We start from the raw sequence: 22,868 nt of genomic DNA, 5'->3' as shown, positions 1-22,868 counted from the left end.
AACGACGTGAAATCAATAAATTTGAGGTTTTGACAACAATGTGAGCTTGCAAATGTGAACCTTTCGTTCTCTATTCTTTCTCTGAAACCGCTCGTACCAATTTATTTTTTGCATACGTCGTCCGTATTGTACGACGTGAACTCGAGAAGGAATAATTGCCGAAGACTTAGATAGTGCACGCAAAGTGATATTTTGAGGTGACCTTTCCGTCGACGTCGTAGCTCTTAAGGTCCCTACCATGGTGGGGTGGGGGTTGTCGGTTTGGGCGGCGTACGAATCATACGATAACTTCTCTTAAATTCTGACTACACTAGCCCAAGTTCATTGAGGATGCGTCAGTCAGTCATACAATGCAAGCAGTTCCTGATTACAGCCTGGGACCACACAAATAACACGTTGAGGTTTATAATCCTATTGGAAGAAGTGCTACGCCACGTATACGGAAAAACCATTAAAGAAAGGCATCCCTCATCCCATGCAGCGACACAAGACCCCGAGGAAAGGGAACAGAACTAATCAGCATACAACATTAAAATATTGATCGAACTAAAAAGAAAAGCAAGCGAACGTGGAGACTGTCTGGACCGACCTAGAATGACTGAAATCTCCCGCCAAATCTGTCCCTGGGACATTAACTAATGCGCAATGTGCTCTTCACTATGGCGGTTTTTGTACCTTATGATCACTAGCTGCAAAAACAACTGGAGACAATACAATTGCTGTGCCTCGTCGAAACCTAGCACGGTAATTTTATTCTGCAAAGGTATGGGTCGATGGTAACAGTTCTTCTTTTAAGTTAAAACAACGAAGCCGCCCAGTCATCTACATTTATTGAAATAACCAACATTCAACTTGTCGGTACATCTTACATAAAATAGACATGGTCCCTGGAAGGACAAACTGCCCAAGAAGGGTCTTCATAAATACAATAACAGTGGCTAAAGCAACCTCTGTAGTAAAAAACCCAACCAGATGTGAATGTAAACTCAAGGGAAAGGCCCCCAAACAACAGGTTTAATAACTGAAAAAGCGTCTATTGATGTTAGAGCAGTTTTCAATATTGAGTGTCGTAAAACCAAAACCAAAGTAATTACTTTGGCCAATCAAAAAGGTCGGAGACAATCCAGTAAACCAATCAAAACTCGAAGTAATTACTCGTAGCCGACTCAAAGCGCGGGAAAATGTGCACGCGCGAGCCACGATTGGTTTTAGTTTCACTTCTGATTGGTTGAAAAAATGGCGCGAGAACTTTGAACCAATCACTGAGTGAAGTAATTATAAACCAAAGTAATTCACTAATTACTTTCGACACTCAATTGAAAACCACTCCAAAGGATGGGAAAGTAGTTGCTTGGTGACGGAGAAATCAGAATCCTAGGCAGGACTGGGACCTACGACCTTCGTAACACCGATCGGATGCCCTACCCACTGACCTACTACTGTAGGTCGTTTATCTGGGTCCTGAATGGACAATACGTCCTCCTGCCCTGTGGTCTCTACAAAGTAATGCCCACAAATTTTAAATGCAACTATTGATGTTCAAGGTTCGGATCCTGCCTAACCAGGACTCTGTTTTTAAAGTTGTTCTTTCTTCCGTCGCTAAGCAATTAGGTTCCCAACTGAAAAAGCGTTTTGCATGTATATTACAAATTTATGTAGATTTCTTTCACATTCCTGTTTTCAGATGACATTCTCGTAGCCTTCTTCGTCTTCCGTCTTTGTCGACGAAGACGATCTCTACGATATTGGAAAGGTTTTCGATTTTCACATCTCATGTTTGTGTCAACTGTTTTGAAATCACATACTGTGTCTACGGTAAAATTTACGTTGTGAGTTACAAAAGTAATACAAATGGCTTCAAACTGGGCCATATAGCACACAGTTATTTTGAGGATCAAGGTAAAGAAAAAACACCAAACTGTAAAACGCTCTTGTAGGGGGTGTAGAGCCATTGTTTTGACTCGTTAAACTTGGTTTTGGCATTTTCGTCGACGTCTTCGTTGCGGAAGATCCCTAGCTAGCATTGATTGGCCCTGGGATCTTCCCTGCACCGAAATTCCAGACATTTTCTCGGTTGAATCATTCCTTTTCTGTCCTTGAATTTCCTCACGAAAACAATAAATCACTTCTGCTCCTTCATGGCTTTAAAACTTCATCCAATAATGTCAGGTCTTCCACATGAGATGGGATTGTAACTTTCAGCAGCGGATTTTCATGCATAGCTTTGCAGATGGCGTTCTTTGCATGAAGGTTACCCGCCCAACAACGACGAGCAACCTGAAATGATACAAACGAAACAGCCAGTAAATGCACGACCTTATGTAGAGCAGTATTACACGAACGATGTCACTTAAAGCAGTGCCTCGTCTACTTCTCAGGCGTCATTTGGGATGTTACCCAACGCCACCCACCCCTACCCCCTCCAAATACCAGACACAACTATGCAGTGGAAAAACGCTTTCGAAACTAATGAAGTAAATTTGGTCATAATACTGCAAGTGTGACGATTATTGGGCCCGCATTTGGCCCAGTTATGACTTTTTGCCTCCACAAGGAAATGTGGATAGCGCCGTCGAACTGGTGCGTAGATGTGAACAAGATGGTATCAATGCGCGCGTTTTCTTCTCTTCGCTTCCCTCTTCTCCAATGAGTCATGTAGCAGCTCTCGTAACGTATAATAGACCTCTATCATAAAGGCGTCCAAATAAACTGTTCCTCTGTTTTAATGCTAATATGCCCTTCTAGCCTCGCTACGACGAATTTTTTTCAAAAGGAGGGCAGTAGGTCTAATTAACATAAATACAAAAGAATATAATTGTGGTCGCCATTATGAAAATGGTCAATGACTGGCTCGATACATAAGCCAAAAACCAAAGACTGAACAATTTTAACAATGAAAACAATAGAAGGAGCTTACAATACCAAGCAATTACAGTAGCTTACGAGAGCTCCTACAATTGTGTCTCGTATCTGTACCGGCTATGGAAAAAACAGTCTTAGGCCCGTTTTAAACGTCGCATTTTACATGTGCCAAATCTAATGCAAATGAGACAAATCTATCGTTTTTGCTCATTTGCATTAGATTCGGCACATGTAAAATGCGACGTTTAAAACGGGCCTTAAAGCTTTCACAGCAACACAAGTTCAGTCTTACTCCATTGTTAACATCCCAGGAAAGCATCGATCGAGCTCTATTACCAGCTTCCTGCAGAGAAAGTAAACATCACTGACATTTATTGACCGACCACCGAAAAATAACTGATATTTTTTCACAAATCAAAGTTTGCCAATATTTTGTTACGATTTAACCATTTCGTCCAAAAAACAACAAGATACCACTCACACATACATGAAATAACACCTGTCATTATGCAAGTCGTCTAAGACAACAAAAAAACTTGCTTTTATTATGGAAGGTAGAAAAGACTCGAGATTTCCTGAACAAACAAACGTTTCAAAAGAAGACTTACATGAGATCCATCAAGCACAAGACCGAAACCTCCATTCACAACTTCGCCCCTGAAAAAAATACGTGTTAATCAAAACAATACAAATGTTTAAAGGGAAGGTCGGTGGTAGAGCTCAAATTTCAAGGGTAACTGTAGGGGCTGAGCGAACGTACTTACACCCTTCCCTGTTCCGTCCCAAAATAGAGGGCCTTGAGGCGTAGGAATATTCAATACATACCAGATTGATCATGCCTTAATTATGCATAAAAAAAAAAAGTTTAATGTTTATTAAAATACTTGATTGGCAATTTACAATAGTAAAAATTGAAATTGAAAAACTCAAGTTTACAATAGATGATAAATATATGGCATATATGTAATACTAAAACAATAAAGGTAATATTTTTAAACGTGTGAGGCTATGGGTTAGCATCCCATTTGCGGACACAATATGGTAAAAAACTGTTACTGAAACGATTATTTCTACATTTATACAAGGGCAGCTTCCTAGGATTTCTAAGATTATAGTAATGATCAACAGGATCAGGTAACAGACGACAAAGTTCACAATTCACAATTCCACAATTCGTGTCGATTTTTTTTTTAAACGATAACTTTATGGGTACCTTTTCCGTTTAAAAGCAACCGTTCGTTTGAAAACCGACAATAAGACAAAAAAGATATATAAAAACACTCGAGGCTTTAAGTCACTTTTTGCACATTTATTTGGAGGTTCGGGAGGGGGGTTGACCACCCCTCTTCCATTTCCCCCGTTTCCATTCTTAAACAAGAACGTTGACTCACCAGCCAACACCGCCACCATTGTGAAGAGCTACCCAGGTTGCTCCACGAAATGAGTCGCCAATAACGTTTTGAACGGCCATATCTGCAAGACACAATAAACCCACTTAGATTTTTATCAGTGTGTTCAGAAATACAATGAACTGCTGACTAGAGGATAAAAGCCGATGCCATTGGTTCAAGCCCCCGCCTGTTAGCCCAACACTTAGGATTTCAAAATAACTGAAGACGAAGTTTTTTCCTTTAATAACCACGGCCACTTTAAATGGTCGCTTTTATATCAGATAAGATTGCATCTACATATTCGAGCATTACGCAAGTCTCCTTGTTTCTGCTTACGTGTCCTACACCAAGCGTCCAAGCCTTTTTAAGACATTACTGCTATGAAGACCTCATTTTCTGGAGAGAACAGGCCAGACCACAATACCATCGACTGCCTGCCCTACTCTTTGCGAAAAGGTTTGTTAACTTTGTTCGTCATCTCATGCATGAGAATCTTTCATTCTCTATTTTCAGTCTAAAAACACTCGTTTCGATTTATTTTTAGGATACTTCTACAACTGTCCTTTTACTGAATTGGTACGAATGGTTTGGAAGTAAACAACCTCGTTCCCAGGGCTTTTCACCGCGGAGAGTAGGACGGGTCGTCCCACCCCAAAGATAGAAAGATAGGGAAACCTCCTGGGAACGAAGTTGCGAAGTAAAGACAGAGAAGGATGTAATCACTCTAGTATGCTCACGTTCTCGTCAAAAGAGAGATTAAGCATCGCGTTTAGCCGTTTACGTGAGACGGTGAACGCGAAACGATGGGCAACTGCTTGTCTTTACTAGTCTCTCTCTTTTGAAAAGTTACTTGTTTATACCTGCTATTAACACGCAAGAAATGAGCTCACATCAAACGAGTTTCTTCCATTTTTGGCAAAACGCAAATTTTAGTCCGACGTTTGCCATTTCCCGTAAGCGTGTTGCTTAATCTTTCTAAAATCTCGTCTTTTCACGTCTTCCTTTCGTCGAGTAAGGTATCAATATCGCGAATCAATAGTCAGAGTGGAAAGTGAAAAATAATAGTCATGTGCTCATGTCGTCAAATTTGGTCATTTGACGTCGTTGTTTTGAGAATTTTTTAGGGAGCTTAAGGACGTGCGTTGATGAAACGCGGGCGACAACCGGAAGTGTGCTGTTTTCCCTTTTAACTTGTCTTCACACAACCACATTTATATCGCTAAGTATCTTTTCACTCTTAGAGACCCTAAGTTTAAAAATCTGAGTGAGACCGCTATCCTGGCGTGCGAAATATTCACTCCCGGTTGCCGTCCGCGTCAAAAACGCGCCTGCTTAAGCTCCCTACTGACGGCAAAGAACGCACGTGCGGCCGGGGCGAGAAGTATGGCGCGTTTTTAGTGTAAAAATTCAAACATGCCATTCAAACTTTCCATTCGACAATTCAAAAAACGCGCCATAGATAAGAGCCACTGTTTTAACCCATTAATCTTCATTAATCGTTTTTTAGCGTTCTCGTCCTCGTTAACGGTTCGTTGCCTTAAGGTCACCGCTATTGTGGTCTGATCGTCGAAGCCTCGGTAATTTTTATAGCTTCCTACAAGATAAAGCCAAATCAGATATATTCTTGACTTCCGAAAAATTTCTTTATAGACAAAGGTTTGCCCCCACTTGTTAGGAAGCCTCTTCTACCCTTCCATTTCAAAAACAAAAACAAAAACAATATTTAAGTTCCCCGTTTTCATATTACTTTGGTACAAACCTGCACAAAAACTGGATCCATCGTAAATGTTTGACGTCTCGCGAAATGGACTGCGAAAGGGAATAAGAAAGTCGATTTTCCATGAGAACGTTGACGCACAAAAATAATTCCCTGCTAGCAGAGATCTCTTTTCTTTTGCGTTCGCTGTGCTGACGAGGAAGGGAAAACAGACCTGACATGGGTCGCAATTCGTGTTGCGTATGCACGGTGGTTAGTTAGCGACCGAATCCTGACATGCTACTTCACGTGTGGGTTCACTCAACAACAAGGGAATTACTGTCAAGGAATGAGCGCGAAACCGCAGCGGGCTCAAGTCAAAGTCAGCAAACATATCATGGGGCATGCGGTTTCAGGAGTACCGTTCACGGTTTTGGACGGCGGTTGGATCAAAGTGAGTTTCGACCCATTCACTACTTGCACAAATCTCATAATACACCTCTTTTACCCCCCAAAAATCTGCATAGGCATTGTTTTCGACTTCTCTTGGGACATTTTCATGTCCCAGAAGAAATTGCAAACAACGGTTATGCAAAAGTTTTGGGACGTAACAGAGGTGTATTATGGAATTGTGCAAGTAGTGCATGGCAGAGGTCTCTTTTCCTATACTTGTCAGCCCAGCGAAATCAAAAAGAAAAGGGACCTCTGCTGGCAAAGAAACGCACAAAGACAGTTTTATTATCAGTTTAACAGCGATTTACCTGTCTGTTCCACTAACATCATGATGGTCTCGACTGATGACGACACAGCCCTGATAAATAATAATATTATGCAAATATTAAGCAAATGGAAATTTTTCCATTTTTTGCGTCGGTGATTGCGCATGCCTTTGGTTTATGGTAGTTCACACATGTGTTTGCTTGCGCATGCGTTTGCGTCGCTCGTGTCTTTGCAACATTTGTTGTATGTTCGACAAAATCTTTGATCAAAATCAAAACTTTATTCCAACAAGAAATGTTGAACAAACCTCACCAAACATGTATGCTACACGTTTTAAAATTGTTGATCCAACAAATGTTTTATAACAATGTTTGAACGTGTAGCCGGGGCTTTATGCTTAAGACAATTTTTGCCTTTATGGCAAACCGCTAACGGCTAGCCGCGGTTTGAAGGTTGCGGTCGACTTTGAAAACGCGATGCTTAATGTCCCTATTTACGTGAAACGCCAAACGTCGGCTGGCCATTTCACGTTTCACGTAAAATGAATTGAAAGCTCGTGACTTTAGCCTCGCATGACCTACAGCAACTCGGAATGGACTCTGTTAATCTCGAGTATTTAGTTAACAAAAAACAGAAACAAAAAATAGTCGTTTTACACGTCGTTTGTAGAAACTGATGAAGCAGTTTTGTCGGTCAACAGCGTCAGTTATGAACGATCTATAACCATGACACCTAATTTTTTCTACTTTACTTACTGGAAAATGTTTGCGGGTTCTTTTTTCCACAAACAACTTTTTTATGTAGAAGACAAATTACTTTCACGTAGAAACGGCAAGCGGCAATCGGGAAATGCGAAAAATGGCGGGGGAAATCATGGTCACGTGATCACTTTGGCCGTTCGTGATGCTAAATCTCTCTATAAACACTCTTAGAAGACATATCATATGGGAGTGTACGTACCTGGTCAACAGTTTCCAGGATAAACCTTAGTTTCAGGAACACAACTCACACGCGCTCGTTTCTTACGAGCCTACTCGAGATTACGTCCCCTCGTCGATTGGCAACCACATAACGTAGTTCATCTCCCAAACGCATCCGACCGGTGTTACGGAGGTCCTAGGTTCGAATCTTGCCTAGAGCTTGATTTTTCAGTTGTCCTTTGGCGCGTTGCCAAGCAACTAGTCTATCATCATGGGCTCATTACACCTTTAAATATCAATAGTTACACGCCCAAGCACACGTTATACACCTGTAAAAAACATGAAAATACTTACCAAGAGTCGCTTCTCAGCAATAGCTTTATTGAAAGCCTCAGCAATTGCAATACGACCCCGGTGGTCTGAGTAAAGAATACGGGCTTGAGACCCAACCACCTTCAAACACGAAAATAAACTATTATGTTAATACAAGTCCGGCTCTTAAACGTTACGATCTTAACTTTCACTTTGTTTTTCAACCCTATTACTTTTAGAAGTTTTTTTTATTGACTAACTTTCAAGTTAAACCCGTGAGCAAGTGGGGTTTGCTTGAATTTTTCTCCATGCAAATTACCCAACACCCTCACCTTTCCCCTCCCTCTCAAGAATCGAATGTTTCAAAGCTTTGGTCACATGACTTCAGTGTTCACTAAAAAATGCCGGGAAACAAGTGCGTAATGCTGCCTTATTAAAATGCCTTAAAAACGAGGAGGTTGTCCAGAATCTATTGGAAGTATGAGGCTTGTGGGAGTGGCTAAAAATGGAAAGTTTGGAGTAAAGAGGTGATCACGTCAAAAAAACTGGCCCTGAAAAGTCCCTATTGAAATTCTAGAATTTGTTGAAATTGTCTAAGATATTTTTACTAAAAAAATGTCCCTTGCCAAAAATCATCGCGTTGGTGCCTTCATACAAACAATCACGAGGTGCGCGATAAGCGGCGATCGTCATTTGCGCATACGACGTATCAAAACCAAGATGCGCATGCATGTATGACGTAATTCAAAATAATGCAGAAAAAGCAGACGAACGAAAAAACGGTTAGAAAGTCTTGTTACGGAACTCGAATGTAGAGCGTTTCACTTGACGTCACGGCAGCCATGTTGGTGTTCCAAAACAAAGAAGCAGCGGCCATGTTGGTGTTCCAAACTAATCCTCTGGGAATTGAACTCTATTTTTATGCAAAGGCTTCTTTTGTTTCATCAAATTAGCATCCATTTTAGTCACGTGAGTGAAAACCCTAAACTCTATATGCTAATTAAAAGGATATGCTAATTACTATATGCTGACTACGTAGGTTTCGTGGTTTCACGGGTTTCGTGGTTTCATGGGTTTCGTGGTTTCATGAGAGTTTCGTGGTTTCATCAGTGGGTTTCGTGGATGCATCTGTTTGCTGGATTCAAAGATTTAGTGGTTAGATAGATTTCGAAGTTGGATGGGTGTGGTAGTTTCACAAGTTACGTTGTTTCACGGGCTTCGTTGTTATTAAAGAGTTTTGTGGTTCCATGAGTTTTGTGGTTGGTTTGGTGTCGTGTTTTGGTAGGTGTCATGGTTTCCTAGATTTCGTGTTTTTATAGGTTTCTCCTGGTTTTTTCCCGAGATGTCCGAAAGTGTCATTTTAGTGGTATATAGCAGTCTGCAGCTTGTTGTTGCTGTTTGTAAGAACAAGATGAAGCAATGTTCTACATGTATTCGTCGCTCAAGTTGGCGATGTGCACGATCAGGTTCTTCAAATTGTAAACACAGGCGACAATGCCCAGTCAGCTTTAATAAGGACTTGTAGGGTTTGTATGGGAAACATGAAATGCCAAAAAAAGAGTTTAGAACAAAATGATCTGTTTTTTCGTCTCTTTTAAATACGGAATGAAACTCAGTTGTACTCAACTGATTGCGCTCTTATTTAATTTTGGTTAGCACTAAAGTTTTTATGGTATGAGGTTTCTTTTTTGTCAGCTTCAAGTTGTAGTGTTTGTTAGTGTTGCAGATTGTCTTTTGTGAATGTTAACTGCACGTGTGTATGTTCAATAAAGTGGGAGTTAGAAAAAAAATAATAAAAATTAGCTAATCCTAGTTTACAGGAAAGAAAATACTAAAAAAAGGAAAGGAAAGGAACTTTAAGTGTCTAATCTTCTAGCGCTGGAGCACTAATTGGGGACACTGTAAACTGAAATTAACAAATCAACGCAAGTCAAATCAAATTTTGGTATTTGAGGAGAAGGGAAAACCGGAGAACCAGGAGAAAAACCTCCCGGTGAAGAGGAGAGAGCCAACAAACTCAACCCACTTATGACGCCGAGTCTGGGAATCAAACCTGGTGGGAGGCGAGTGCTCTCACCACCGCGCCATCCATGCAGGCCAAACGTACTTTTGCTTCACCTTGTGTCCTTGTGTCTATTTGAGGCGTTTTGGGCTAGTTTTGAAATTTGATAGGAGCAAATTTCAAAACTAGCCCAGAATGCCTCAAATCGACACAAGGACATAAGGTGAAGTAAAAGTAAGTTTATTTTATTTATTTACATCACATCGTTTGAAATCGTTGTCGCAGCGTCAAAGTTTGAGCTCACTGGCGTTTCACGAAAACTGTGAAACCACGAAACCCATCAAACCCGGAAACCTATGAAAACACGAAACTTGTGATATCATGAAACCACGAAACCCGTGAAACCACGAAAACCATGAAACCAGGAAACTCGTGAAACAAGGAAACCTACAAAAACACGAAGAACCCTGGGCTCCTGGCATATTGTAAGTATAGTGATTAGCATATCCTCCTTAAGTGAAGCTATGATCCTCGCAGTTCTGAACGCAATTTTTGCAATTGCGTAAAGAATCCTGAAAAATTCAGGACTTTAACGGGGTTTGAACCCTCCTTATTTAACATGTATTTGTTAGCAACGATATGCACAGGACTCCCAAGATGAGACATTTCGTGATGTCGAACGCAATACGAATGCTCAAAGAAGGCAGAAAGGTGAGTAATAATACACTGTTTTTTTCCGCACTAGTATGTTGTCTTCCAAGACGATTTTGTTCATGAAAGGAAAGTTTGGAAGATCATCCTCGTTTAGTACACTGTCAATATGAACACATGAACTGTGATGCTACATCGCTTTTCAAGTTGTGCCTTTATCGAGTTACGCTTTGAGCCTCTCGATTTATCTGATCGCTTCATCTTCTAAAACATCAATTTTTTTTTAAATTTAAATTTATGTTCAAATACTACACCACTAAACGGCCACTGAATTTAAATTACTAATTTTTCTGGCTGTCATTTTGAGTGCAACACAGGAACCGCAACTTTAAGTTTGTGGTCAAAACTACTGGCAGATGTAGGTTTTTTTTTTTTTTACAAAAATGATTACCTTTGGACACTTTTATAAGTTAGCTGGTCTACTGAAATACGCGGCCTCTTATTTTGTATCAGTGTATTGTTATTTGCCTTCATTTTCTAAATGAGACAAGAAGAGGAAATAATTGCAAAAAAAAAATACTCCAGGCAACTAAATTGCTCTCATATTATTAATAGACCATTTTACAGTTGCGTGCTCAGTTACCAGGCCTTTGAATAAAAGCGAGGCTGGAGTTGACCTTGTTTTGATACAAACCTCACTGCTTTTCTTATGCAAATAGAAACTCATTAGCATTTACAACAACATGACTTACAAAAGAAAAGCAATGAGGTTTGTATCAAAGCAAGGTCAACTTGAGCCTTGGTTTTATTCAAAGACCTGGACCCGGTTGCTCAAAAGCCGATTAACACTAATCCAAGATTAAAAATTAACCAAAGAGTTTATTTCTCGTCTCTCAAATGCTGTTCAGCACTGATATTTGGCAAAATTTTACATTAGGAGAATTCGCCCTTGAAAAGCAAAAATAAGCAAAAGAAATTCTCACCAAACAATTGAAAACGCGAAACAAAGGTTTACGCTAATCCTGGATTAAGTTAATCGGCTTTCGAACAACCGGGCCCTGGTAACTGAGCACAGAACTGTAAAATGGTCTATTCTCTAGTTAAATGTTCAAAATAACAACAAATTTGCATCAGTTGCTGTTTTGTGTCCTCCAAGCAACACAGATGAAACTTATTGCTTTCTTTGAAATTTGAAAGTTTCATCTGTTACTCTGATCTTATATTTCTTTTCTTTGCAATGCTAACATTAACCATAGTCTCCTTGATAAATAAATTAAGGATACAACCAAACACCTCACCAGTTGATGCTTTTGTGCTTCCTTGATCCATTGTATATTGTCCTCATATTGAGCTTTCACTTCTGCCGGTACTGACGAAATTATAGAACAAGCTGATTAATAAAAATTTGTAGTAAAATGCAAAATCACTTACATCTCATTATGTAAGTGATTTTGTTATATCTAGTAGAAGAACACTTTGGAACCATGCATGGACCATTAAAATGTGCTGAAATAAGCAACTCAAACTACATGTAAGCAAATGATTTTAGAATGTATTTAATTTTCATATTTTAATATCATGTTAAAAGTAGTTACAGGCAATCTAACTGACTACTAGTCTTGTTACTAATAAAGGAGAAGAAGAACTTGCTTTATCTTCAGCTTAATATAATACACCATTTTTACAGCTGTAGCTAACTAAAGTTACCTGTCCTGGAATGGAAGCGAGGCTGCCGGTGACCCTGCTTTGATACAAGCTTTTGTGCTTTTCTAATGTTAATGTAGACTAATAACTTACAACAACTCAATTTACATGACAAAAGCAGTGAGGTCTGTATCAATACAAGGTCACCTGCAGCCTTGCAGCCATTCATAGGCTACGTCACTGAGCAAACAACTTTAAAATGGCCTGTTTATATCTATTACATTATTATTTGCTCATTGCTGTAAAATATTAAGGATTCTTTTTTCATGGATCTTCAGAGTAATTTTTAAATCTTTGTTTCATTTATTTTCCAGTAATTACTGCTTGCTTACATTCTTCCTCCATAATCTCTTCCAAAACTTTTGCAGCAATTTCATCTGTTGTTGCAAGATCAGCAGCAAGGCCTGAAGTGCAAACCCACCTGAATGAAAAAAATGCAATGAAAATAAATCACTGTGTGCATTATATTTGCAATCAAAGAACTACCGGTAGTTTTCTGAAAGCATTCATTTTTAACACTCATTTATAGCTTATGGAAACCTCACAGGATCTTAAAAATCTCTGAGGACCTTTGAGGACAATTATTTCAAAGAATGGTAGCAATGAAAGCAAATTAAAGGCTGAAGCATAAAGAATTCTTAGAGTGGTCAATAAGAAAGCACACATTGGTAAGATTGGCACATATATGTAACTGGAGATATTGATTGTGCTTGCAATTAAAGTTCTTTGAGGATCCTGAAACAATTTTCAGTACAAATTTTCATGTTAATGTTGCTCAAACTGTATGCGAATTTGGGTATAAAGAAGAAATTCTACTGTATTTGTCTTTATACAGTATATGACCAGATGCATGAAATTCATGTATTTTAAAAAGTAAAACAAAAAGATAATAGAATACGTGTTTATTTATTACAGAGTGAAGAGAGACCACTATTAGTGCACTGACCTGAACGGTCCAAATCCCATCGAAAAAATATCTCTAAAAGAAAAACAGTGGAAGTGAAATTATTGCCTGGGTCAATTACATTTTAACTTACAGAGTTTTTTTAAAATGTGTTTCCTTGACTGTTGATAGCCACAGGGACTGCTGATCTGGTAAGATGTTACAAACAGTACATGTAGTTTGGAATGAATTCCATGACTAGGGTGTCCTGTGACCCCTGGAGAAACTATTACATAATACTAACCTGCTTTATTTGATGGTGATCTCAGCTCTTAATTTTAAAGACAGAAAATACCAGGTGTCTATTACAATAACTGATTTTTGTCTTTGTAGATATGCAAAAGCATTTTTGAAGCTGCAAAGTACATACCCCATAATATCTTGTACATATGATGGGTAACGGAACACTCCCAATGGGGCGCCCTCCTTTTTTACATCAGCTCCTGAAGGTGTCAAATTTGAAACCACTTTGATCACAAATGGAGCATTTTAAAATTAAATAAGTACTTACAGTGCAGTCAGGTGTGAAATTATTGTTTTTGAGGTTGCAAAACCATTCTATGTTTATGATTGTTTAAATGGTTTAAACCCAGGAGTCATATCATAATTAATTGAAGTACAATAATTATTGTCCAGGTAAGTGTACTCTGTTTTACCTGCACGGCTTGCCTCTAAGAGAAATGCATTTCCATAGTCCCAAAAGAACATTCCTCGTGCTGTCAGTTTATTGATGGCTGTAACATGACGATGTAAGCTGTGTGCAAAGAAGAGGCCACAATTTATTTAAGTAATCAGCTAGCCTTGAGCAGTAATATAATATTTTTTACATTAAAGACTACCAGGTGACTGACAGATCAAGATCAATGGACTACACTGTACTCCTTATTACACTGAAAACACTGACAGAGGACAAGTCTTCAACATTCATTAATTCAAAGGATAATTATGACATTCCACACACCTTTCTTTAACTAAAGCTTTGAATCTTTCAGGGTCATGTTTCATTATTTCATTTGCTTCATCAAATTTAACCTGAAAACAACCTTACATGTTAATGAAAAAATTATTATAATTGGAAAGCTACATTGTAAATTCCATCAGTCGAAGTTTTCCTGTCAGTTATTGGAGGCGGAGCAATACATGTGACTCTTTACTTGATTTGTAGGTCCAAAAGTCAAATAGTTATTTCAACTTTGGAATTGAATTCATCAGCTCTTTATTACGGCGGTCATGGGTTCCAATTTTCAATACTATAAAGTAGTTATGTTCATATGGATTTCAATGGGATTTCTTAGTGCTGCAAAGTTACTCTTAATTAACTGATTCTTTTGTTAAACGCTAGTGCTGGCTACCCGCCACCTTTACCTTTCAGTCTTCTCTTCTTCTTTTCAATTCGTCAAAAATGACGTCATGAGTACCCACAGCCTTTTCCGATCTGGCTGTTTAGCTCATTTGGGAGACGCTTGGTTTAACTTTTCAACTTACATGTACAAGCTTTGTGGACAGTGACCACTTAGCTAAAATGATGTTAATACTATCAAAGCTGTTGTTTAGTCAAGGTCCAATACTAGCAGAATTATACCAGCAATTATGAGATTTTGAAAAGCAACAGAAATGAAGGGAATTCTTATTTTGTTAAATTCCGAGCAAATAAAATCTAACAGGAAAGTCGGACTTCCCCAATGGCTGCATTTTAGGCTTTAGTGGTGGTGGTGGTAGGTTTACACATGCAATGTGACACATCTTCTTCATGTGAGCTTATACAGCTATTAAAAGCTTCTTTCTTCGCCTTTCAAGGTTTAGCTCATTTACATACTAGAACTACAGTGTAGTACACTGTACATGCGATGCTTGGATTTCTAAGCACTCCAACGTTACGCTTACTTTGCCCAGCTCTCACTTACCTGCACTGGGTAGTATCCACCATTAAAGGGATTATGCAGAGATGTTTGATCAGAGCCAAGTTCCACAAGAAGCTTGCCAGTGCTTTCATACACCTGCACCAAACGTTCCCTGTAACAAGTAACAATAAATTGTCATTAAAATAAATTAAATGAAATTCTCGACCTTTAGTACACATTAGTTTCAATGAATGGGCTTGTACGTAAATCGAAATCTGGTTTTATTGAACAAGTAAATTAAGCGTTGTAAGAAAGATTTGGGAGAGAGGTGATGTTTTGGTTGTTTAGTGGTTAATTATACCCATTGACCCCTGGGAGTGAGACTTGACAGATTTTACTCTTTCTAATGCCATACGAGTTTACTCGTTAACTGGGGGAGTCCTAGGGCGTTTGAGGTCACGTTTAATAAGAATCCACGCTGATGTGACAGTACCACAGTTTCTTCAGAAATAAACCCTCTTCATTGGTCCTTGATTTTTACCCTTTAAGGCCTGAGGGTACCCCCCATTGACAAGTAAACTATGATCGTACATGTACACCTCTAAATGTAATGATGGAATAATATATTAATGCCTAATAATATGTGATCAATGTGACTTGGTAGGGAGCATAAAGGCTGGCTAAATTCAAGGCAAATGAAAGTAAGAAAGCTCTCCAACCATAAGTCAACTATGTTCCCATGATATCCCAAGCTATGTGGTTTCTTCAACTCGCGAGCTTTCCTGTGAGTAAAATATCCAAATAATAGTATTAATGCTAGGTATATAATTCTACATGTAATTAAACATAAGGCTTCTGAATAAATACAAAATTTGTAATTCCACATCAATTAAGTTTTGACTTTACGTTTTAAATAATCATATTAGAATAATTATCATATTAAAACCCAATCTAGACTTACAAACTGTTATTCATGTGTACAATTTTGTAAGTATACTCAGTCTGCTGGAGAGGTCCACAGACAAAAAGATAAAAAAATCAGTTGAAAGTTAAGCAAGTTCAATGTGCAATACAAGTATGGATTGGCTGGAAGCAAATACAAGTTACAGGAAAATCATATATTAAGTTAAGTTATTTTTGGATTTGCCTTATCTTTAGCATCACACAATTTACGATCAGTCACTGACGGTGACAAGAAAGAATTAGAATAAAAAATTATTATGGAGGTTGAGATCATAACAATAATAATTTTCTGATCCCTTCAAAACAATAACAGCTTTTAATACTTTATCATATCAATGCAGATGTCCACATCAGAGGTATACTCCATTAACCACCTGAGAACAAAAAAGAGAAACAAAAAAGATATTTTAAAAAAGTTTAACAACATCCTTACGCTAGCTAATGCTTTTGATTGACAACATCCTAATGCTTTTGATTCCGTATGTACATCATCCCTTCACCCCATACTACCCTGCACCCCTCCAACTTGATACAACAAAACAATTCCCATATTACATACTTGGTATTTTCTTCCCTCAAATAGTACTAAAGGCTAAGACAAAAATGTTTTCAAAGAAAGATTACTAAGTTAAGGCCTCATTTGAAAGTCACTGACCCCTGCTCATGTCTTTTCTTCAGAGCAGCCCCATTAATCTAAGTAGCAAGAAAAAAAAATTATTTCAAATGAGAAGAATATGGTGCACAACTTCAGCACTGTCCACATATATTAAAGGAGTAAAAACACTGATGGCACATAAATTATTTATTTTTATAAGCAAACAAAGAAACTATATACATGTAGCAGTTATCAAGAATTAGTGAGGTGGATTTGATTCCTGTTTTGTCATCGACAAGGCATATTTTGTCAATGAAAGTAATTGTACATTTTGGAGAGAATCTTTTTGTACCCTTTGCTGACTTTAATACAATGAAGAATTTATTCAGTAACCAATGCATCACACTGTACATTGACTGTTATCTTGTTGCTAATAACTTTATTAAAAACATTATTATGGAATACATGTTTGTGGGATATCCATGCAGTAACCTTTCTTGCTGGATAACCATGCAAACAGCATGACTTCCCAGCATGTACAGCACAGGGTATTGCCGGATGGTCACCCATCCAGGTTGTAACCCTGTCCAAGAGGACTTCACTTCCTTTGGGCAAGCTGTAACGCTATCACATGAGATCGAGGTTATTTGCAAGTGCCAGAACAAGATGGTGTGCAAACCCTGAAATTGTATGGCATCACGATCGATGCCTATAACAGACATCCCGCAGAACTGACATGATTAGAATGCATTCTCCTTGAATGTAATTAAATATAAAGCGAGTCAATAGAACTTTTTTGTTGTTGTTTGCTACTAATGTTCCTCAGGTACTTTGGTTTGCCCCTCTCAACAAAAAAATAATACATATAATTATTAATTTATTGATTTGCTATGCGGCTACAATTTGATTTGAAATAGTCTAGCACTATATATTTAATGCTACATAATAATAATAATACATCACTTTAATTACCGGTAAGTCACATCATCATCATCATCATCATTATTATTTTTATTATTATTATTAACATCATTATCACCTGAGCAGGCATTGCTCAGTTGGTTTAAGTGTGTGGCTTTCGGAGAAAGAGGTCCCCAGTTTGATCCTCGGTGACTTCAACATCTGTTGTGACTATCCTCTAATCCGTATTGCTATAGCTTTAAGTATCTGTAAAATGGAGCACTGATAGAAGGTCAGGGGCGCAAAGGGTGCACTGTCAGCTTCCATTGATACCAGCCTCATAGCTGAAGGAACTACTCATATATGTTAAATACAGTCACTGTGACTTTATCTTTACTTTACCTTCATCATGATCATCATTATCATCATTGGATATTTTCACTCTGACCAGCCAAGGTCAGTGGAGGGCTTTAAAAGTTTGATTTAGTGAGGTCCAACTATTAGTATTATTAATATTATTTATAAATTTCACTATCATAATTATTTTCTCATCTGGTAATTCTCTGACCCTACACTGAGCTACCACGTCATACCTCTGCAACCACTCCAATGCAGCCTGCAATCACGGCAGCTTTTGCCTGAGCTCCACTCATACCACCCAAACCAGATGTAATAAACACCTATTATAATAAACAGTGAACAAATAACTTTTGTCTCAACTATATTACCGGCAAGTCACGCACTTGCTTATATCACATGATTTTAGTTAGCCTTTGCAGTCAGGTCAATCAAAATCTAGTTGCTTTGCTTCTAAATTGTTGAAGCAAAAAAGTGACTTAACATTTTTAAAGTCTTGGATTAAAATGAACTTTTGGGCTATAATATTTACATTCACAACTAAATTCATAACAAGAAATACCTAATACAGCAAAGATGTAACTTGATCAAAAGTGAGCCCAATCCACAAGACAAAGTTTTAATTTTCTTTAGAAAAAACATAAAATAGAAGACATGATATTAATTTTCATTTCAAAATTTACAGTATATCAAAATGCTGGCTTAATTGACCAGCTCATATTGTTGACAATCACCAATGCTGCTTTATGGAAGATCTTTTAGTTGATCAGGAAAATGTATTAACATCATGTGGTCTCTTTGTCTAACATACCTTTCCTCTGAGATTATTTACTCCCAGATGTCTTCTTCCAGCATTTAAAACCACAATCTAACAAATCAAAAAAGCAAATTTTTCACAGAAAGCATCTTCAAGTGGAACTCATCTGATGGACTGGACTCACAGTAGTTCCATGTACGATTCCCTGAGGACCAATATAACAATAGCTTCCTGCTGTCATCTGTCCAAACATAGTGACACCCAGAGCAAAAAGCTTATCATAAAGTTCTCTTGAAGAATAGTTTGGAATAACCTGAAGAAAAATGAACAATTTTGAATACTTGCTACAACTAATACTTTATAAACTGCTCAGCTGTGCATTTCAAATCTAGTTCCTGCAGAACTGTTACATGTATTCAATTTGGTAAGCTAATTAAGTCAGAATGTCTGCAGGGCTGAATTACTTGTTTGACGTGACAAAAAGTTCACACTAGCAGAGTTGTGAGGCCAATTCTCACAGCCTGGAAAAGTTTTAATAGTTGGTTAACTTTTTGAAGGCTACAGGTCTCTAGCATGCCCCTTCAGTGGCTTTAGCATCCTCTGATTACAGAAAAAACAAATATTTACAGTGGGACGGGGGGAGGTTAGGGAGAAAGTTAAGGAAAGAAGGCCCTACTAGCTTCCATTGATGACTTTACTATTATATTAAGGATAGGGCATAAGATGAGATCAAAGACAGCATGCACAGACCTTCACTTTGAGTATAAAAGTTTAATATTACCTATTTACAACTGGCCTTAAGGGTAAAAGTGACTCCATTAAGGTTTGCATTTTGGTTTTTGTCTTCTTGAGAAGTAATGCCAGGAGGACACCATGTATCTGTTAATGTAAGCTTTCCTGGATTCATTTGACAGTAAGTTGAAGACAGGGGCCAGGGCAGGCTTTCATTTCACTGTCCTTCAAGCCTGAACATATCTCTACTGTCAACAGCTACATTGTAAAGAGCTGAAGAAAAACCCTTTGCACTGTCATTATTTTTTGCAAATGATTTTTCTTAAAAATGTTGAAATAATTTCATGAACCCCCAAAATAAAAAGTTTCCTCACCATGCCATTTGTGATGATAACCCTTGGAGCTCCTGGATTACTAGGAAAGAGGCCTTGTGGGTGACCTGAACTTACTACCAATGTCTGTGTCTCCGTCATTTCTGACAGATAGTGCATCACGAGCCAAAACTGAAATGAGAACATAATTCATTCACCGGTTTGTAGAGAGAAAAATGTGAGATCATGCAAGTACATGATTAAATCTTCTTCCTGACTTATCTAGGAAGATTAAAGGTCCTCTGTTCGCGGGGTACATGCATGCCCATCAGGAAATGGTATTGTTCCAATGGTTGAAGCATCGGCAGTTGAACAGGGTTTAAATTCTTCCCCATCCATTGGCAGAATGCAATTATATGTTTTTCAAATCAAAACTGGTAATTTTCAAACAATTAAAATTACCTGTGCCCAGTTCGAAAACACTTGGCCATTTCCTCCATATGTGACAAGTTCGTGAGGAAACTACAAAATAACAATGTAGCTTTTTAAAATTGTTTAATATGTGACATGACAGGAATTAATTATTTCTTGGCAAATATTATGGGCTTGCAAAAGGACAAATGAAAAACCCCATGCAGAGTTCTGGGCAAGATTCAAACCTATGGCCTCTGTAACACCAGTCGGATTCGATCAACTACCAAAAATTATTGAACTCGAGGGGTCGCTTAATGAGGACCTTGACCAATTGCAATAGGCAAAGTGTCCTCCTGGGATGTGGACTCGGTGAGTATAAGTCATGCATACACCTCACTCGTGTAATGCAACTATTGCTGGTAGAAGGGTTTGAGTCAGACTACTGTAATTAAAAATGCATACATGAGAAAGATGCTAGGATAGTTGCTTTTCAATGGCTGAAAGGACAACTGAAAAATCTGAGTCCCAAGCAGGCCTCCCCAGGAGAGTTAATTTGTAGCTCAATGAGCATCTGGCCGGTGTTACAAAGTACATTTAGGTTCAAATCTAGCCTGCAAGCAAGCTCTCTTGCGGGGTAGAGAGCTTGCTCACAGGCTAGTTCAAATCATACCTGGGACGGATGGAATTTTTTCCTTCGGTCACTTAAAGACAGCCCGACTCCATAGATACTTGCCTCCTCATCACACAGTTCCCCATTTATTCATTTGAAAGAGGATCCAGTTAAGGTTCCAATATATGACATCCCCTGTGGCCATTCTAACTAAAACCACCTATTAAAGCCAACTAGTCGTGCGTCAAAGGTTAAACGTCTGCTCAGAGTCACAAGATATGAAAATTATTAATACATACTTGAGCAACTCTGGGATCCAGATTATTCATAATCATGAGCATAATGGCTGCCGCTTGTTGTGTTTTTGCAGGATATTCATCAATGGGATAGGCACTGCAAATATCAGTTCAATCACAATGATCACATTTATTTGTAAGGTATGGTAAGCACCAATTTCATGATATTTATAATAGTTTGAATGTATATTTGAAAACTCTTGTTACCAATGGCATGCATGAAGCTGCTTTACAGGGGACTGCAGTGTGTCAACCCTGGATATGAATACACCAATCACACCTTAAATTTATAGTCAAAAGTCAGACTGAGTTCAAAGGGTCAAGTTTCTTTGTGGACTGCATTTGCATTATAATGTAGCATCCACATTTAAATATTATTAATGATATGAAAATACCTGGAAAAAAACGTTTTATTCCAAATAGGGGTTTGAGTTAGCCAATTTGGTCTATGAGATCTGACCCATGGCTGGCATTCCCCACAACTTAGCCATGACAGCAGTCGGGATGTCAAGAGAAAGGAGGAGCAGCAGAAAACGGTAAAACAAAAAATCAAAGCAGAAGTGCTTTGCAGGAAAAATTCAATATACTACCAAGCTAAACAAATTTCTAGTCCCAACTATTAGGTGTTTTGCCCATGGTTTGCTATGATCCAAGAACCACCAATTGTACCCTGCTGAATGTCAGCTTCTTTATTGTGACTTTGGTATTGGACAGTATTTAAAGGAACACTGTAGTACTGTGGCATTTGCAATTATTTCTGGTCAATATTCAATACACTTCATCTTTAATTAAACACTTTGATGGCTTTCAAATCTTGTCTACATCATTTAACACAATTTAAGTGAATCCAGATCAAAAGGGTCTGCCAAAATATGTTTTAAATATCAACTCATTCGAGTTCCAACACGAAAACTTGAAAACATTAATAGCCCAATGTTTTCAAGTTTGCACAAAACTATCTCTTTGCAATTCATCCCCAAAAGCAGGTAAAGATATTCTGTGTATTATTAAAAATGTAGCTAAAATTACAGGGAATAAGTTTGTGATAATTTTGTGTCTACTATGAGCTGCACCTGAGTGTTGAATTTTCAGTGTGTTACTAAAAATAGCATGACAGTGTCCCTTTAACTGGAGTGAGGACAATGTGCGTCAGCTAGCAAGCCATAGTTGCGAGCCATTGAGAGGCATGTGAGACAACACGGGAAGCCATGCAAGTCAACAAGCAAGTCACACAGTTATTGAAAGCTAACTGTTTTAAAATGGTGCTTAGACTTAAATACTGTTTATCAGCGCTATTTGAAATGGGTGCTTATATAGACTTAAATGCGAGACTCAAATGGCTCGCAAGACTTTGCTGGCTCGCAGATTGTCCCACCCCCTTTAACTGCATTAGAAGCACAGAGAGAAGTTATTGAGGTTTCACAGACTAACCGCATTTCAATATGAGGTCTAAAGCGATACATGTAAATGTGACCATATTGTCTCAACTCATCAGCAAACTCTGCAGCAAGTTCTTTATGACAAGTGTGAGGAAAGTATCTTAAAGCGTTCTGCAGTGCCAGCTAAAAATAGGAAAAAGGACACAATGCAAGGATTGCTTTCAACCTTAATATTTGATGTATTAATTCTTGGGTAGTGTGTTTTTGTTTTGTGGTAACATAACAAAAACAGTTGAATTTTGCGTTCTTTGGTTTCACATTATAGTCTGAAACTTGAAGAATATAAAATTCATCTGGTTTGGGAAAACCACCAACAACAAAAAGGGGAGGGATGCTCGTCCGAAATTTTAAATTAAACCCCTAAAGGAAACCAATCTGGGTGTGGCCAAATTTGATTGACTTCTAAACACTACTAGTAAACAACAACAGCCTTAAACTAAGAAAGAAAATGA

At 38.2% G+C, this 22,868-nt stretch overlaps 2 protein-coding genes across 2 annotated transcripts in view; one reads left to right on the top strand and one right to left on the bottom strand.

Moving 5' to 3' along the window:
* Positions 1 to 813: 813 nt before the first annotated feature.
* LOC138006615 (urocanate hydratase-like) overlaps positions 814 to 22,868 on the bottom strand; it is a 23,231-nt gene continuing 1,176 nt past the window's right edge. Inside the window, exons 2-25 of the mRNA XM_068853053.1 lie at positions 22,409 to 22,539; positions 20,981 to 21,074; positions 20,120 to 20,179; positions 19,721 to 19,849; positions 18,799 to 18,927; positions 18,669 to 18,725; positions 18,094 to 18,180; positions 16,661 to 16,698; positions 16,329 to 16,379; positions 15,762 to 15,824; positions 15,106 to 15,214; positions 14,163 to 14,233; positions 13,858 to 13,955; positions 13,572 to 13,644; positions 13,205 to 13,237; positions 12,591 to 12,679; positions 11,853 to 11,923; positions 7,944 to 8,042; positions 6,711 to 6,760; positions 6,013 to 6,062; positions 4,254 to 4,335; positions 3,471 to 3,519; positions 3,155 to 3,205; positions 814 to 2,277 (exon numbers count right to left, since the gene is read on the bottom strand). Of these exons, the coding sequence (XP_068709154.1) occupies positions 2,137 to 2,277; positions 3,155 to 3,205; positions 3,471 to 3,519; positions 4,254 to 4,335; positions 6,013 to 6,062; positions 6,711 to 6,760; positions 7,944 to 8,042; positions 11,853 to 11,923; positions 12,591 to 12,679; positions 13,205 to 13,237; positions 13,572 to 13,644; positions 13,858 to 13,955; positions 14,163 to 14,233; positions 15,106 to 15,214; positions 15,762 to 15,824; positions 16,329 to 16,379; positions 16,661 to 16,698; positions 18,094 to 18,180; positions 18,669 to 18,725; positions 18,799 to 18,927; positions 19,721 to 19,849; positions 20,120 to 20,179; positions 20,981 to 21,074; positions 22,409 to 22,539 (1,905 nt within the window). The 3' untranslated portion in view covers positions 814 to 2,136. The remainder of the gene's footprint in view (positions 2,278 to 3,154; positions 3,206 to 3,470; positions 3,520 to 4,253; positions 4,336 to 6,012; positions 6,063 to 6,710; positions 6,761 to 7,943; positions 8,043 to 11,852; positions 11,924 to 12,590; positions 12,680 to 13,204; positions 13,238 to 13,571; positions 13,645 to 13,857; positions 13,956 to 14,162; positions 14,234 to 15,105; positions 15,215 to 15,761; positions 15,825 to 16,328; positions 16,380 to 16,660; positions 16,699 to 18,093; positions 18,181 to 18,668; positions 18,726 to 18,798; positions 18,928 to 19,720; positions 19,850 to 20,119; positions 20,180 to 20,980; positions 21,075 to 22,408; positions 22,540 to 22,868) is intronic.
* Positions 21,098 to 22,868, top strand: part of LOC138006616 (histidine ammonia-lyase-like) — a 28,495-nt gene continuing 26,724 nt past the window's right edge. Inside the window, exon 1 of the mRNA XM_068853055.1 lies at positions 21,098 to 21,118. The gene's annotated coding sequence lies outside the window, so the exon portion shown is untranslated. The remainder of the gene's footprint in view (positions 21,119 to 22,868) is intronic.

The sequence above is a fragment of the Montipora foliosa genome, chromosome 6 (assembly GCF_036669935.1).
Source record: "Montipora foliosa isolate CH-2021 chromosome 6, ASM3666993v2, whole genome shotgun sequence".
Taxonomy (NCBI): Eukaryota; Metazoa; Cnidaria; class Anthozoa; order Scleractinia; family Acroporidae; genus Montipora; species Montipora foliosa.
Note: the sequence above shows the minus strand (reverse complement) of the source record. Positions and strands in the feature narration are given on the sequence as shown.